Here is a 17,006-nt window from a genome sequence, read left to right as displayed (position 1 = left end):
CCTCACGCGCCATCATGGATATCTTCTTGTAAACGACACTTTTTCTACGTAATTCGGGGGCATGTTTTCACAGCATCCATCATCCTCTAGACGAGGGATGTAATCAAAAGATATAGAATCTATAGACTTAAACAACAGAAACAAATCAGCCAATGCAAAAAGATGGACGATCTGGGAATCGAACCCAGGACCTACCGCATGCTAAGCGGTCATTATACCACTAAACCAATCGCCCATGTGGATGATCTAGCCCGGACTTGAACCGGAGACCTTCAGTGTGCTCAGCCGAATAGCTTCGAACTGTTAGACTGACGTGATAACCAACTACACCACCAGACCATTTGGATTGTTGAACTTCGAGTCCCAAAATATGGGATATGTAGGTATGGCTTTGTGAAATGGTGGGAAAATGAGTCGTGAAGCGAGGGGAGGGAACCCTTGTGGGGCCGATTCGGGGCGGCGCTGGTCTGGACCGGCGAGTGGGCTGGGAACCAATGTCGACAGGCGAACGCGCTCAACCGAAGGTTGGGAATGAGACCGTTAGTACTCAAAATATCCTCAGAAGCAGTGCTGAGAACATTCCTGGAACCATCTTCGAGACAAGGTTCTGACATGAGTGTCTCCCTACGTCCGAGACATGACTTGGTGGAGAGATGCGAGTCTCACTCATCGGAACGATAATCTGATAAGTGAACGGCCAGGCAAGGGAATGACCGACCGATCCATGCATAGTGTGCGATTTGAGAGCCTGCCTCGAGGTGGGAATGCACCAGAATGATGGTCCGTGACGCCGCGCCTCCAGATGAACGACCACACGACACCGTGGTTCACGGAAGAACCTGAAAAGTCTTCCGTGTGGCTTGCGAGGCGAAGTGGGAACTGCAAAGTGAGGGGCCAATCCGGATGCAATGTGAAGCGTTGCACATGCAGGTTCTGATGGCTAGTTAACATGTTTCGCAGGTTGCTGTATCATAATGTGAGGTCGACCCTGAAAGAGGGGGGTCGTTGTTTATCTCGCAATCGATTGTTCAGAGGAGCATTCCTTTTAGTGATCGGATATGTAGTTAGACTCTCACTCTACTGCTGATGTTCCATTTGACAACTATTTTGATTCCGACGGAATTGAGCTCCAGTCCTCAACCGGGGTCTTCAAGTGGCTGGTAATTGAGATTGAGCATGGAATCTCCATCTGAACTCCGGAGACACAGGTAGCCCCACGAGCTTAACCTCACTGATCCACAAGCCAGGGGGCCTTCAGTAAGCCGCGGACCCGTCCACCTCGATATGCAGCTGTTCAAGGTCGCTTTGAGCATGAATCCTGGGCTATCTGTTGGCCAAACTTGCTCTCCCCCACATTTTCCCCAGCCGCTATTTCAGAAGGAACTCGACCCCTCGTCCGCATCTGCGAAACGACCCCAAAGTATCCAGATATCCCGCAATCAAATCAGCCGTGCATTCGGAACGCCCTCCATCTCGCTACCAAATCTTTCAACAAGAAGCATTTCTTGGCTGCGTTCACCGTACCTTACCCAAAATAAACATCGCTTGCCCTGCCCGTGACATTTCCCCGTGGACTGCTATGATCCGGACTGTCGACTTTCCACCACTGAAAGCAGAGCGTCCCTCATTAGCCAGCTCTTGGCGCAGACGCGGAGCAGCGATATGGCTGGGTCAAGGGTCCCGACCCGGCAGGCTGGACGACTATCATTGGCAATGGTCTGCAAGGCAGACAGGGTTCTCCGCATGGAGCCATTGAGATGGATCGTGACGTTTTAAAAATAATGAATGGCTAAAGGCTGAATCTTGGAGGTTGAAGCTCGGTTCGAGCAAGGCCAGAATGTGGCATTGTCTCATGATCATCCGTTGCAGCGTTGCAATTGATGTGTATAAGTAGCACCAGGTTGGCTGCTAAGTCAATGGGTTCGTCTCGTGAATCATCCCGACTTCTGTCTCCTTCGTCTGCCCTGTTTGTTCTAAGGCATTCTTCACCATGAGAATCAACGCCCCCGCCCTCATCTACGTTTTTGCTAGCCTGGCCACTGCCAACCCTCTCGACTGGCTTGGAATTGCCTCCTGGGACGTGGAGGGCTTCGCCAAAGACAACCCCATAGGGAAGACTACAGGAGGCAAAGGCGGCCCGACCGTTACCGTCACGAGCGTCCCCGAGCTCCAATCCGCCGTCGTCGGTGGTGACCCAAAGACAATTATCCTCAAAGGCGAATTTGCTCTTCCTGCACGTCTCAATGTCGGCTCCAACAAGAGTCTCATTGGTTTCAGAAACCAGGCGCATATTACCGGAAAGGGCCTCAACGTCTACAATGCTACCAATGTCATTCTGCAGAATCTCAAGATCAGCTACATCTTGGACAACGACTGCATCACCATCCGCAACTCCACCAGGGTCTGGGTGGATCACAACGAGTTCACCTCGGACATATCCCAGGGCCCCGACTTCTACGTATGTGCTCTTTTGGCAGACCAGACTTGGCCGGCCAATCGCTAACCCTTTATAGGACGGCCAGGTCGACATTATTCGCGCTTCAGACTGGATCACAGTCTCTTGGAACTACTTCCATGATCACTGGAAGTCCTCTCTCGTCGGAAACGACCCCACATTCCGCGACCTCGACTCGGGCCACCTCCACGTCAGCTATCACCACAATTACTGGAAGAATATGGGCACTCGTGGTCCTGCCGGTCGCTTTGGCACGCAGCATATATACAGCAATCTCTATGAAGACTTCCTCTACCAGGCCATCCACTCTCGTTCTGACAACCAGGTTCTCGTTGAGGGCAACGTATTCCGCGGCAAGACGCGTGAGGCTCTGAGCACGTATGGTCTTGTCATCCCTGAGGATTCGCCAAACACCTGCGTCTGTGGAGACGAGGAGCTGGATGGATTCGCCAACCTTGGTTCTCGTAAGTCAAGTTCAGATTGCGCTAATATTTCAAATGAAGGCGCAGAGCTAACACTGCAATAGCCAATGACTGGGGCAAGGCCGGTGTCAACATTACCCAGAAGGGTACCTTCTTCAAGGCACCATACAAGTTCAAGCTCACCCCTCTGCCCCTCTTGGCTCCAATTATCAAACTTGGGGCCGGTGTCGGCCGTGTCTAGATCGTCGTTTTTGAGATTATTTTCAACATTATGTTTTGCTTAGTGCCGGATAATGTTATTTGTAATACTGAGTGCAGCTTAAGTGTCTGATATTGTTAAATATGTGCTTACTCTTGATTGACGCAGTGCATCTACCGCTAGAGTTAATTGGTCGCTGTAGCTTTGACGTGGCGAGTAGAAAGTTGCCGCATGGTGCGATCTGGTTGGATACTACAAACCCGTTCCTTCAGCTAGGCCCTTTCTACTTGTGGTCATTGCAGGGCTTTTAAGACTACATTATGAGCATTTTCACAGCAAACGTTTTACATGTTTAAATCAATCAGAGACGACGAAAGCCCGCCGAAGAGGATTGATCAGATAAATCGCATCGGCGAGCTATTTTAAGACTAGTCGGAGTCAAATGCCATCGCAAATCACCATCAGACGGAAACTATCCTATCATAAGACACAACGCCAGTGTGATGGTCAGTGCAACTCCATCACATTGAAAGAGGGACTGCAATGGTGAAAGTGATTAAGGACAGAGTTGACTAAAGTACTCAAAGTACAAGAGTAGTCAATTAAACTTGTATCGAACCCTATTGGCGATTTCGAGAGTCCAGCTCCGTGGTCCTTGTTCGGCGTCTCGGAAACCGACAGGAAACCGTTTCAGAAACGCAACTTTTCGATGTTATTCAACAAAAAGTTGAAACTGTCTTGACGGAAATCGTCGTTTATGAGTTCAGCCTCGTCAGCCATCATATGGAGCAGCTTGTTGCCGTCTTTCCATTTTGGCCAGTTGATCAATTTCACCTTGGAAGTGCCTGTGCCTCCAGAGGAGTCATTCGGATCGAGGTTATAAGCGAAGTTGAAGTAGTACGCTCGCGTCGCAGCTGCGGCGTAGTTCGGCTTAATTCCGTAAAAGACTTGGAGGAGGTCGGACCCATGGAAAGTGCCCAGGACTGGGGTGCCGTAGTCGTAGCTGGCTAAATAGCTCCAATTGTTGACCTCTGGCTGAACTGCCTGAGAAACGTTGAATACTGCCCGACGCGTGAGAGTGAAGACTGCATCACCTAGGATGGCAGCAAGACGCTTGAACTGGGGACGTACTTCATTGAAGATAGCGGTTCTGAACGGCGATCCTTCAGATGGTAGCGGGTCATATGTTCCTACCAGCTCTTTGATTTGTTGGGGTGAAGCGTTGTTAAAATAGAGTGTCGAGAGGTACTCTTCAACTTTTTGAGTGGTGGTAATGTTTGGTTGGAAGAGGGCGAAAAGAGTACCTTCATCTTCTTGATCCCCGAGAATAAACGGTATTTTGGGCAATTTGCCCGATGTCGCGACTACTTCGGGGCTTGCAGTGATGGTTTTGCCGTCTGGTCGCGGAAGGTATGACAAGGCGACAGAACTGTAACTTAACAAACCCGGCACCGAGTTCGCAGCTTTTCGCATGGCCTGCAAACATTGAGTCAGAAGATTGAACAACGCTTTGACACCTTGGAGACGTCTTACATCAAAGGGGAGGTCGCGGAGACACTTCAACTGATCCTTCGCCCCTTTACAGCCTGCAGCAGACAGTACCTGCTCGTAAACTTTGGTACCTTTAGGGCAATCCATGGGGTCAGTAGGAACGGCAGATCCGGAATTCATGATGGCGCCGCGGAAGAGGTTCTTCCCGTTCCGGGTGACGTTGCCATCGAATAGAATGTACTGGCTGAATATCGAAATGGCTCCGGCAGATTCTCCCCAAAGGGTAACTTTGTCAGGATCACCTCTATGAAGACAAGAGTCAGTGCTATTGGACAATGTTGCGAAGCTGGTAGCCCTTACCCAAAGCTAGCAATGTTGTCTTGGACCCATTCGAGTCCCATCCGTTGATCGAGCAGACCGGCGTTAGAGCTACCTTCTTCCATGAGGTCCTTACCCGGCATAAACCCCCACGCTCCCACGCGGTAGTTGACAGCCACAAATATGACGGGTTTGCCTGTCGACATGCTTTCAGCCACGATGCCAGCTCCGTTGTACATCGACGTGCTTCCTAACTCGAACCCTCCACCAAAGATCCAATACATCACTGGAAGTTTGTCCCCTTCTTTCGTTCCGGCTGGTCGCTGAACGTTAACTGTGAGGCAATCCTCTTGTCCAACGGCCAAACTTTTAAGGATGGGTAGGTTGAGCACCTGGTCAAGAAGTCCTGGAGGGATAAGAGGCGAGCCAAAATCGGTACCTAGGTAAAACTGTGGGCATGCTGGTGGCTCCTCTGTAGTAGCGTCGACTTCTCCCATGGCTTCTGTTATACGAACAGGAGGCTTGAATCTCAACTCTCCAACAGGAGGCTTTGCAAATGGGATTCCCATAAAGGATTCGACCTCGCCGGCCTTGGCTCCGAGGAAACCTTTGGTGCTGCCTTTGAGGTTTGCTTGAGGGGCTTTGATGGTGACTCGAGGGGTCCCGCCACCCGCTCTCTTTTGTGGCGCGCAATATGCTAGAGCAACCAATGAGACGAAGGCTAGTATAGATGGGATCATGGTTGGGTACGGTTCGTAAGGAATAAGGGGTCTGGTGCCCGGTCTGTCCGTTTCCACTGTATTATATACACGACCAGAGTCAAAGACAAGTAACAGGCTATAGCAGCGGCCTTGCGCCGATTTATGAAGTCAGAGTCATGTTGCTTGTCTTCGGAACTGATGGAACGACCATGATGTCATATGATTGCAGAGCCACGATCTCATGGCTTACGTCTATGTTTATCGAGATGGCTTGATAACGGATGAACCAGGTTTTGTGGTGCTGCTGTTCGCGCAGGTTTCAGAAACTCCTGGAAATTCTTCGCATCATACGCCCGAAAGCAGATGTGTTCCTATATTTTGAGAGCAGTCAAGGTTGCATATGGTATCAAGAGCCACTTAAATGGAATGGACAGGGAGGTCACTGGAGAAATCCGGCTCCATTGTTAAGCGAGGTGTGCCTCCGACCCTCGACAACGGCGTCGCAAGTCATGGGCCGGCAGGTGTCATGCACCCACACATTCAGATGGCTGCGGCTAAGGGTATCCCTCCAGCCGAATAAGCGATGTATCTTATGTGGGGGAACGGAAAGCAAGTTACAATCGATCGTTTGTGAATAAATCGGTTGCTTACGATGTCTGAAAACAAGCCTGTATCCCCAGGTTAGGTAAGAGCTTGTGTCCTGTGACGGTCTTTGTTGCGAGCAATATCAGACGAGAGGCGCTTCAGCCAGCCTAGGATCCATTATTTACCCTCCGAACTCGTGTTCGGTACTGAAGTTGAAGGATATCCCCCGGATGGAAACCTTCAGGAAGCTCGGGTACATTAGCGAAGATTCGGCAATGTCCTGGAAGAGTTCGTCTATGGTAACTTCACGTGGAAGCCGGGTCTTATAATGCCGTTCATCACATGCATGCATAATGAACAGGACTTGTGGAAAAGTCCGATTGGTTGTGCCTTGATCTTTTGAACCTTCCTAGATCCTTCCCATACGGACGGCATAGCGCGTCGGCATTACATATGGCCAGAGATAGCCTTGGGCTGGTACAACTCCTCCAAGTATTTTTCCTCCTCATCAGTCAGAACCTTACCATCCGCAGTGATAGCCTGGTCAATTCGGTCGACGCTGCTGAAGCCAATGATGGGGCTCGTAATGCGTTTGTTGATCCATGCAAGAGCCACGTGGGCCATGGGCCAGTCACGTTTATCCGCGATCTCTTGTACACGCTTAATGATGGTAAGGTCCGGCTCGACTGTCCCGTGGCTACCGGGTTGGCTCTCTTTCTCGCTCTTGCTACGGGAGGTGGAGCCGAAATCCTTTGGAGGTCGAGCCAAGTGGCCACGACCTAATTGGTGGACCAGTTAGCATGACATCGAAACTGAATTGACGGGCAGATGCTTACACAGAGGGGCCCAAGGGATGAGACCCACGCCCGTATCATTGCAAAACCGGTTCATCTCCCTCTCTTCCTCACGATATAGGAGGTTGTACTGGTTCTGCATACTGACGAATTTGGTCCATCCGTTCTTCTCGGCGACGAATTGCATCTGGGCGAATTGTGTCCCCCACATGCTGCTTGCACCGATGTATCGTACCTTTCCTGTTTGGACGAGATCGTGTAGTGCCTTCATCGTCTCCTCAATGGGAGTATTAGGATCAAATCGGTGGATCTGGAGGAGGTCGATGTACGGGGTATCGAGTCGCTTCAGGGACGCCTCAACCTGGTTGAAGATGGCCCCTCGGGACAAACCCCATTGATTCTGGTAGTCTTTCGACTTATTGATCTCCTCGCGGTAGTTGAAGTGCCGAGTCTCTAAAATTCCGACCGTTTAGCGACTAGACCTGTTGCTACATAGTTCCGCAAACCTACCGGGTTCCTCGCCAACGGCGAAGAAACACTTTGTCAATATGACAACCTTTTGACGCGGAATGTTGTATTTCTTGAGGGCCTTGCCAATAGTAATCTCCGATGCACCGTTGGAGTAGACATTGGCCGTGTCCCAGGTGTTCAATCCTCGATCATACGCCGCCTTGAGAAGGGGAAGAGCCTAAGTAACCACACAGTGAGTATAGCCCGACCCTGACATCGACACCAACCAGTCCAGACATACCTCATCTTCATTCAAGGCCCAGCCCAAAGTGCGAGAGTCTCCGAAGCTCATGCAGCCAAAGATCGGGACTGAAACGCGTAGTCCGGACTTGCCGAGCTGGCGGTACTCCACCTTGGTGTTCTCAAGTCCCTCTTTGAGACGTGCGGGGAGCTCCTTGGATGCCATTGTTGCTGCTATTTTCTAAACAGGTATAATAATTGGTGATAAGACTTGTGGGATGCAGCTGTAACTTGTCATGAACGACTGTCAAGGAGAAGGAAGATGCAGAGGCGATGGACTCAATTTCTAGCCACCCCGAGAGCTCAAACGTCATTAGACCCGATCGCGACATAAGAAAGGAGGGGTCACAGCGCGGCTCGTCACTGGAACCGAAGGGCGTCAGAGCTACCCCGCACTGCGCTGATCATTTTGACCCCTCCAATGCTAAGCATCCACCAACCGTAGATGCGGTTTGCTGCTGTTCAGTGACTTTGTTTCGTCTAGAGTTCGCTGCAGCAGTAGTATCATTTGTAAGGATGGGAACTTTTGGCCTTTGATTGGTGATTTATTCGATTTACTCCATCATGAACCCGGACTTAAGAAACACAAACTCCGCCATCAACGCTGCACTTTGTTTAGAAGGACGGTCCCAACACTGCTACTGTATGAGATGGTGTAATCAATGGCTTCTTATTTTGGAAAAGAGTTTAAAAGCTTTGCATTGACAAGTAGTTTATGTAGTTGAAGGACTCACTTACGGGTAACTACTACAACCGGAACAGTACCGCTGGGACTGTTCCGATTGCTTTCGCAAGCTCCTCCTGCATTGCCGGTGCCGTGTCCATTGTTGTGACAAGCCATAAGTCTTTGGACGCTGGGGGACACGTCTGCCAGCGAAAATGAAAAGCGAGACGCGTGTGTATAAAAACCTTCACAACCCGCGCTTGCCATGGTCGTCAGAGTCGAAAACGCTTGTTGCGTGGGGACGGATACAGTGACCCAATGGACCGCAGGGGCGCTGCACGGGCACAGTATACGTACCGGAACTTAACTGCTTACCTGGTCGGCAAGCAAGGTACAGGAAGGTGGCCCAAATGGAGGATCCATCCCCCTCGCGTCACTTATCTCTTTTTTTCTTCATTAGAACCATGTATGGAAGTCGCGCCTCGCGTTGATAAACCCCTGGAACATATATAAAATCTAAGATGGCTCTTACCGTGGATTGGGGGCCGGATTGGATGGTGCTCCTGTTGTCACTGGAGGCGGGAACGCTTCGTGCGAGCCGCGGTGTACTTCGCAGATACTCACTGTTCAAGCTCATGAATGAAACGTTGATGGCGTTCGTCACCTGTGGCTCCCAAGGCGCAGCTCACGTCGCAAGATGGATGCCACTGGGTACTACAGTGGTGTGATGGCTTGCCGGGGTCGTCATTCTCTGAGTCTCAGGAGGAGGCCGACGTCTGGATGGTGGGCTAGCTAGGTCAAGTCTGCGTTGAAGGCGCCTGGATATCGGATCTAGCTTAAGGTAGCACCAACAAGCCGACGCCAGAATGGACGACGGAGCATGTTCTCTTTTTGCAAGCAACGAGCCGTTTCTCTCCAGCCGTAACAGGGAAACGAGTTCCTTGGTGCCCCTGGGAGAAATTGCATATGCCCATAAAAGTACGATAAGAGCTTGAGAGCATGGTATTGAGATAAGTGGATTTGTGGCTATATTTAGTACCGTAAGTAGGTAGATTGCTTACACCTGAGCCTTGTACCCCTCTGACCTAACCCTGATGCGCGAACTTCTAAACCTGCTACCCTTCTTACCTGACCTTGATGCGTCGGAACCTAGAAATATTTCCCAAGCTTATCAAAGTTGGAAGCCTAGCTGTGCGGCCAAGTAAGGTGCGGTCTAATGGAGAATCTAGAGTAGAGTATAAATAATAATAAAAGCTATCCGACTCACTCTCATAAGTTTCACCTCTCAGACGGATGACAGGGGTCAACACTGCGCAACATGCGAAAAGCTCTGAGTGCGTGCGCTCTGTAGATTAGCAGTATCGTCACTGAAGATCCGCTGAATCACCAAGGAGTCCTTACCTTGGATATGAGAAACTCATCGGTGATGAGACAAGGCTGTCTTATGTCGGTCCTGGCCAGGATCCGACGCTGAAATCACAGCTCAATATGTCGTCTGAGATGATGCGTGAAAGTGGTTGATCATTGTTGATGCCAAGTCCGCTGATTGAGGAGCGACGTCTTGGGAGGAAGAAGTGGAGGTGGAGGAGGAAGATGCTGACGACGAGGAAGATGATGATGCGTTTATGTATCTGGCGAGGAACGAAAAAGACGGATGAACTGGCGGAGGGCATGGAAAGGAAGAAGAGAGAACGTAAGACAGACGACGAGACACAGACGACGGGAGACAGAGGTTGGTTGGGAACTGGTCGACGGTCGAGAAGCTTCTTATGCTAAAAGCGCTCTTCCCTTTGTTCAAGTTCCAGCTGTGGACCTCTCCTTCCTTTAACTCTTCCTTCCAACCTCGAAGATCCATTGAGGCTAGGTGCGCTCAGAGGAGGGTGAATCTGGCCAGGGACACCCGCACACACACATAGGGAAGGCAACAAGGCTCCTCTGGTGGTGCCCTGTCTGGTTGTTTCCAGGTTGGGATACGTTGCAGACTGCGGATAATAAGATGGCGGTTTACTGATGGTTCCAGTCGAGCAGACATTAGAGCGACAGTGGACAAACCGATCAGTCTCGATAGGATTAGACAATCAAAAGATGCCGGAGTAAGAAGAGTATCGACAACTTGGGTTTATAAGGATGATCAGAATCTTGGCAGCTCAGCCTCTGGTCAAGATCAGAAAAAAAAAAGCGACAAAAGAGAAGTGCCACCCGGCACAGTGATTACCAAAACCATTAGCAGCCGGTAGTTTCGAAATCCTAAGACCAACCTTGCCGGAGCCACACTCATCAGCTCTATTCTTACCCGATCTTGTCTCAGTACCTCCATTCGAACTGCGCGACCTATGTACCCTTGTATCATTTTTGCAAACCGCATGGTCATGGTTGCAAAGCACCTTTCCCGCCGTCTCAGCCATATCATCGCACCTCGCGTTTCGCCATCTGCTCTTCTATTTCTTCAGAACAAATAAGAAAACCTCGTAGATGCGCCATAAGGTAGTTTGCAAAAACCGACATCGGTGCCACTGTGCTTCTTTCCCGTGTACGCTAGGAATAGGCCGACGTACATGTAACTGGCGGTGTTCCCATCAGCAGCCGCAAATACTGGGCAGCTGTGTAATCATCGGCCATCGGTATGACCAATGGTGCTTATACGTGTGCATTTGGTGCGTGTGCAATTAATCAATCACATCCACAGCCAGCGTTTTCACGCCATATGACTTAGATGTCTACCAGGATAGGGATACTTAACGAAAAGATGTATGATCTAGCTTCTAATATACTGCACTGCGCTTGATTAGCGATAACGTAAAATAGTGAGTGCCGAAGCCTCATCCTTCGGCGCAAAGACCTGAAAAGCCCTGGATGGTCCCGCATGTAATGTTCGGGATAAGCTTTGTCGTTCAACCACAAAAGTCTCGGTGCAACGCTAGGAAAACAGAAACCATAATTAGGCAACAGTTGAAGCGTGCTTTCCAGCAGTCGTTCATATCCAGCGTTGAGTTGATATTCGGCGAGCTATCAACGGCGGCGAAAAAAAGAGAAAATTCGGCTAATCCCGGCACATTGCAGGAGCTTAATCCTTCGCACCAATGGCCAGTCGACGGTGACTGACTCAAGCGGTGTGTGCCAGTCGCTCGGAAATGCCCTAGTTTTTTAATCGGGCAACCCCAGCAAAGTCGCTGGCACTGGTGGGACTCAGTGGGCGCCAACGCTGTAGAGGTTGGCGGGAATATGTACTGAATCATTGGGCGAGCGAACGGATCGGGTGTCTGAGTTTTTCGGTGGGAACAGTCGTGGAGGTCCCAGGCGTAAATCTTATCATGCATATCGAACCCTAACGTTTGGGACAACGACACACAACTCGCTGGCGAGGCTATCGGGCTTGCATCTCCGTTCTTGGATCTCAATAACTTCATTTATTGCAATTGCAGCAGATCTCTATACACGCCATTGAGGTCCCCGCAACACATGTTTAGATATGCAAACCTTTTTCACACCTTTCCCGATACGACCGCGCCCAATTTGAAACCACGAGACGGCTGAAGCCCAAAATGACGCACCAGAGCGGCGGAAATACGGTCTTGCTCACCGAGCAAGAAGCACAACGCATTCGGGCTACTGTCCAAGAGACGCAGAAGCAATGTTCGGAGCGCAAAGGAAATGCCAGAGAGTTCAGAGATGCCCACGCCACAGTCAGCCAGGCAACTGGCACTTCTCTCATGATGGACATGGGCAGCATGACTGGACAAGGTCAGAGGGAAACATTGCCAGCTCTTGGCGTTGGGCAGGCCTATCCACCAAGCACTGCCTCTCTCCAAGACTTAAAGCCTATGAAGTTCACTGAACTCCAGATGGACACGCATCACCGGGGCCGTTCGCTCGCCGTCAAGCGTGCCAACCGTTGTCCAGTAATAACCCTTGCAGCCCGGTCATGGACGGTGGTGCAAGACGAGGAGGAAAAGGAGACTGAGAGGCTGGAAATTTGTTTGCATAAGACAACAGACGGCGAAGACACGTTGGAATCGGCACGTCGTTATATCATCAAGGAGCCTTATTTCACCCTGACCGAGGATGGAGAAGCCACACTTCGAATCGATCACCCTTCAGACCTGGTTGTGTGCCGGGATGAGATTGTCAAGGGCAGCTCCACCCAGATGGAGGACGCAGTCAAAGCAGAAGAGCTGGCCAAAAAGTGCAAGGACAAGGGCAATGCAGCACTGCAGAAGAAGGATCTGCCGCTCACTCGCGAAAGCTACACCCAAGGTCTCAAGCTTGCACGACAAGAAGCTGTGCAGAAGACAAATCCTGATTTGGCGCGAGACATCGCTCGCAACCGGGCCCATGTCCATCTGTTACTGGACCGACAAGATGAAGCAATCGCCGACGCAAAATCGTCTTTGATCGGCGCAGACGACCGACGATCAAAGGAGCTCGATAGCAAAGCCTATTTCCGCGCTGGTAGCGGTGCATACAACTTGGGCCAGTACCAGCAGGCCAAAGAATACTTCGAACAGGCTAAGAAGCTTGCCCCTGAAGAGAAAGGAGCGGCCATTTACCTGCGAAAGGTTGAGATGCGCCTACGCGAGCAAGCAGAAGGAAACTATGACTTGCACAAAATCAGGGCCAATCTCTCCCGAGCTTCATCGCGGGCTGACGCTGCTAGCTTCACAGGCAAGACTGAAGTGAAGAATAGTGCAGGACGAGGCCGTGGCTTGTTTGCGAACCGTGACATCGCCGCCGGGGAGATCGTCATGGTTGAAAAAGCTTTCTGTGTGGTCTGGGGTCACGAGAGCGAGGTTTTGACAGCAATGACATACGATGTGCGCGATGACAGAATCAGAGTGGCGCCCGTGGGCTTGACCAAGGCCATTACCCAAAAGCTGTCAAGAAACTCTTCCCAGATTGGAAGAGTAATGGATCTCTACGGCGACTACCAAGGTGAAAGCGAAGCAGCGGCCATTACTGATGAGGGCCCTGTTGTCGACGTCTTTCGGGTCCACGACATTGTGTCGCGCAATGCCTTCGGTCCCGGCGGCCAATACGGCGAGGAGGGTGCAAGGAATGCCAGCACTGGTCTTTGGGTTTGGGCCGCTTACATCAACCACTCCTGCATCGCCAACGCCAAGAAGGAGTATGTCGGCGACCTAATGGTGCTGCGCGCCCTTCGCCCCATCAAGAAAGGCGAGGAGATCTTCCACAGTTACGACGAGTCCGCCGATTACGAAGCAAGGCAAAGGGCGTTGATGACGACTTGGGGCTTCGAATGCAGCTGCGCGCTTTGCGCAGCCGAGAAGACGGATGACGACAAGTTGCGGAAGAAGCGCTACAGTCTGGCGAATGATGCTGACGACTTCGTCAACACAACGCATTGGACCAATGCGAAACGAATTGCTATTGCGAAGGCACAGCGTCTTGCGCGGGAAATAGATGCTACGTATGATGACAAGAAGTACGACGGTGTGCCTCACTTGGCTTCAGAGAGAATCCGAGAATGGATTGGGAAAGCGACTCCTCTTAGATCATAAAACATTAGACTTAGATGCATGTTAGGCTCCTGGATGAACCCATACAGCATGTCAACGTTCAAGAATTAGACTTGCTTGCAAGATATACAATCCGTAGAGAACTTCTCATTTGCTACGCTGCGAAGATGCGCCATTGCTCGACTGAGGTGACCGCCCTTTTAAACCCTGGTGTTGTATCTTCCATCCTGGACTCTCCTGCCATCTTTCGCTGAATATTACGCAGGAAGAACATACCGATCGGGCCTCAACATGAGTGATCTACAACACTGCTGAAGAATTAGCCCCTTATTTAAAAAATCTCTGACTTGGAATATTTACCATTGCATGGCTTGGCACTTCCCAGTAACAGGGCTGGGTACTGTCCCGACTTGGGACTGCACGATACAGTCTTTCCTCCGGTGCAAGTGGCACCCAGGAAATTCCCCCATTGCGCGAATGTAGCCGAATAGTCGCTTCCCCATGCAGTCCAAGCTCTCCATATTTTAAAGCTGCCCTCGAAAGTTGTCAGGCCGCTGCCGCAACTGCCCTGGCCTTTATCTGTCGGTGAGTCGTCCCCCCAGCCTGCGCAGTCAGGCCCCATTATGCCCACGAGCCCGAGGCTTGCCGTGTTGAACGCTTCGTCGGCATTAGAAGCGCATACGGAGACCTGGCAGCTTACTTGGGTACAGCCTGACGCCAATGCTTTCTGAAACTGGAGCAAGACTAGAAAGAAGAAAGTGAACCTTGGTTCACAATTAGTAGGTACATCAGAGACCAACTGATTAAGAAGTAACTTACACCTTATATGTTCCTATGCCTGAAGCCATGTTGTGTTGGAGCCAGGCGCTTGGCTCTCTAGATGTTGAGACTCGAGTTCAAAGGCTCTTTAGACGAATGAAAGAGTGTTACTATGGACAAGGTAATGTTGAAGGGTGAGTTTTTCAACCTCAATTCGTGTTACGCTAGGTCCAAGGGTTCATCGTGGGGCAGATTATATTTATCCTCTTAGTCGGGTTACGAGAGCCGTTGAGAAGCTTTGAATAAACTTGCCACATTCGTTACTGCTGATATCTAGGTATCATGGGATGACGTTGAAGCCGCAGTCATATTAAGGCCAAACGGCATCCATTTTCAGACAGTAGAAACTATTCCTGTCTTCCGGATCGCCGTTCTGCTTTTAATTTAATAGACAGGAAACTCAAGTGCGTACGCGGATTTCTTCAATGTCGTCCACTGACGGAGCCACGTGCGCGCAGATTTTATTGTTTTTACCAATACCAATGTCGCAGGTATGGAAATGCATTACACTTGTTTGCTGATCTTATAACTCTGTTATAGTGAAGCAGATTAATATACCGGGAACACACTGCAATTCCCCCAAGCTATGACAGCCAAGCAATTACCCGTTCACCAGCAATGCCCCATCGATGCCCTAGCGCACGCTCCCCATTCTGGTCTGCGCTGCCAGGTAACGCCAATGCTGGTGCACATGCTGCACACGTGTTGCCCAAATTCGACATTGGGACAGGCCTTTCAAAGATATCCGTGCAGTCAAGGATATCGGTCCAGACTCGAGCAGTCTTAAGAATAGGAAAGCCCGGTTCAACCCTTCAAGTGGCTCTTATAGGCCTCAGCTCTTACTCTGCACGACCTCACATCGAGGATGATCAGGTTCTACTCGCCCTCACCTACTCACTCGCCTTTATGAGCGCGATGCATGTTTTGACATCGTTATTGCTTGTAAGCTGCGCTTATGCGTCCCCGGCCAAGCTTTACACCAAGCAATTCAACAATTGGCAAAATATAACTTGTTCCGCACCCAATATTACCGACGCAAAAGTCGCAGCCGAAGTACGATGGGCATCAGCAGACACGAATGCCTCCTGGGAAGCGGCCTTGGCCGCATGGCATAACTACATACCTGGAGCAGATGCGGTCAAACTCAAATTCCCAGCCTTCATAAGCGACTTTTATAGCGGACCAGAGGGATGGGATTGCCAAAATCCCGTTGATACCCCATGTTCAACAACAGTGAGGTGTGATGATACCAATCATCCAGCAGGGTAGGTCGAGCCCGAAAAGGGTTGAATGCTATGTTTCATGGGATCAGGTCTAACTGTGTCAGGTTCTTTATTCTCAACTCCTTTTCGAGATTGCATGATGTGAGACAATCAGTAAACTCCTCCCCAACTTATCATTACTGACGCGAAGAAATGTCAAGGTTTAAGTCAAGTCACCCACTTCTGGGCACCCCACCCATGTGGGCACCCCAAAAATCCCTCAACACCATGACCAGCCTCCCACTTCAAACTATCACAACATTTTCATCCCTTATCCAAATCACTTCATCTTTTGCAGATACCTTCTTCTATACCCTATAGGTCAATATACCGAGTATAAGGTTAGCAAGGCTCTTAGGGATATCGCCAACAGCGTCCCTGTCCAGGCAGCATCTAGGAAATGGGGCGTCCCTCGGTCAACACTTCAGAATCGTCTCAAGGGTATCCAACCTAGAGATATCGCATTTGCTGACCTCCAGCGGCTCTCTGTTAGTCAAGAGGCTAAGCTGGCTAATTGGGTACGGATATAGGCTGACCTTAGGCTTGCGCCAACGCATCAACAAGTCAAGGTTTTTGCTTAGCGTATCCTCCATACTATAGGCAATACCCAGCCTCTAGGGAAGAGATGGATAGACGCCTTTATACAAAGAAACCTATCTATCAAGGTCTAGAGAAGTTGATCTATTGATTCTAGACGTGTTAATAAGGCATCTACTAAGATTATTAGGGACTGGTTTAAATATCTTGTGATCCTATTAATATCAGCTATCTAGCTAGCTAATAGATATAATATAGATAAGACTAGTATCTTTGAGGGTTAAGGAGTAAATAGGCTAGTACTAGGTAAGGCAGAGATAAAGTCTATATATAAAAAATAGCCTAGATTGTAAGCCTGGGTATCTATTATCGAGTATATCTCAGCTGATAGCCTGGTACTATATCCTCTTGTGATATATAAAGGCAAAATAGTTTAGTAGTAGTAGTTTCTTCTAGATCTTAGCCCTTATGATGGATAGGAGTTTATAGTAACAGAGAATGGATGGATAACTGATGAGACTGCTGTTAAGTGGCT

At 50.0% G+C, this 17,006-nt stretch overlaps 4 protein-coding genes and 2 non-coding genes across 6 annotated transcripts; 2 read left to right on the top strand and 4 right to left on the bottom strand.

The window, feature by feature from the left end:
- Positions 1-163: 163 nt before the first annotated feature.
- On the bottom strand, positions 164-235 carry ColSpa_tRNA_009. Its single transcript has one exon. It is a non-coding gene; the product is annotated as a tRNA-Ala (tRNA).
- A 7-nt stretch (positions 236-242) lies between these two features.
- ColSpa_tRNA_008 lies at positions 243-339 on the bottom strand. Its single transcript has 2 exons — positions 302-339; positions 243-278 (listed from the first exon to the last, which is right to left on the bottom strand). It is a non-coding gene; the product is annotated as a tRNA-Val (tRNA).
- Positions 340-1,990: 1,651 nt separating this feature from the next.
- On the top strand, positions 1,991-3,259 carry ColSpa_00742 (putative pectate lyase B; the record flags this gene model as incomplete). Its single annotated transcript, XM_049266954.1, has 3 exons — positions 1,991-2,458; positions 2,514-2,873; positions 3,245-3,259. 3 exons carry the CDS (start codon positions 1,991-1,993, stop codon positions 3,257-3,259), a joined length of 843 nt encoding a protein of 280 aa, XP_049122911.1.
- A 507-nt stretch (positions 3,260-3,766) lies between these two features.
- Positions 3,767-5,625, bottom strand: ColSpa_00741 (putative secreted lipase; the record flags this gene model as incomplete). Its single annotated transcript, XM_049266953.1, has 3 exons — positions 3,767-4,552; positions 4,610-4,871; positions 4,928-5,625. The coding sequence occupies 3 exons, from the start codon at positions 5,623-5,625 to the stop codon at positions 3,767-3,769; spliced, it is 1,746 nt and encodes a 581-aa protein (XP_049122910.1).
- Positions 5,626-6,618: 993 nt separating this feature from the next.
- On the bottom strand, positions 6,619-7,881 carry ColSpa_00740 (aldo-keto reductase dtxS3; the record flags this gene model as incomplete). Its single annotated transcript, XM_049266952.1, has 4 exons — positions 6,619-6,950; positions 7,008-7,418; positions 7,476-7,635; positions 7,717-7,881. 4 exons carry the CDS (start codon positions 7,879-7,881, stop codon positions 6,619-6,621), a joined length of 1,068 nt encoding a protein of 355 aa, XP_049122909.1.
- Positions 7,882-11,921: 4,040 nt separating this feature from the next.
- Positions 11,922-13,895, top strand: ColSpa_00739 (histone-lysine N-methyltransferase SMYD3; the record flags this gene model as incomplete). Its single annotated transcript, XM_049266951.1, has 1 exon — positions 11,922-13,895. One exon carries the CDS (start codon positions 11,922-11,924, stop codon positions 13,893-13,895), a length of 1,974 nt encoding a protein of 657 aa, XP_049122908.1.
- Positions 13,896-17,006: the final 3,111 nt, after the last annotated feature.

Source organism: Colletotrichum spaethianum (assembly GCF_022836535.1).
Source record: "Colletotrichum spaethianum MAFF 239500 DNA, contig01, whole genome shotgun sequence".
Classification (NCBI taxonomy): Eukaryota; Fungi; Ascomycota; class Sordariomycetes; order Glomerellales; family Glomerellaceae; genus Colletotrichum; species Colletotrichum spaethianum.
Note: the sequence above shows the minus strand (reverse complement) of the source record. Positions and strands in the feature narration are given on the sequence as shown.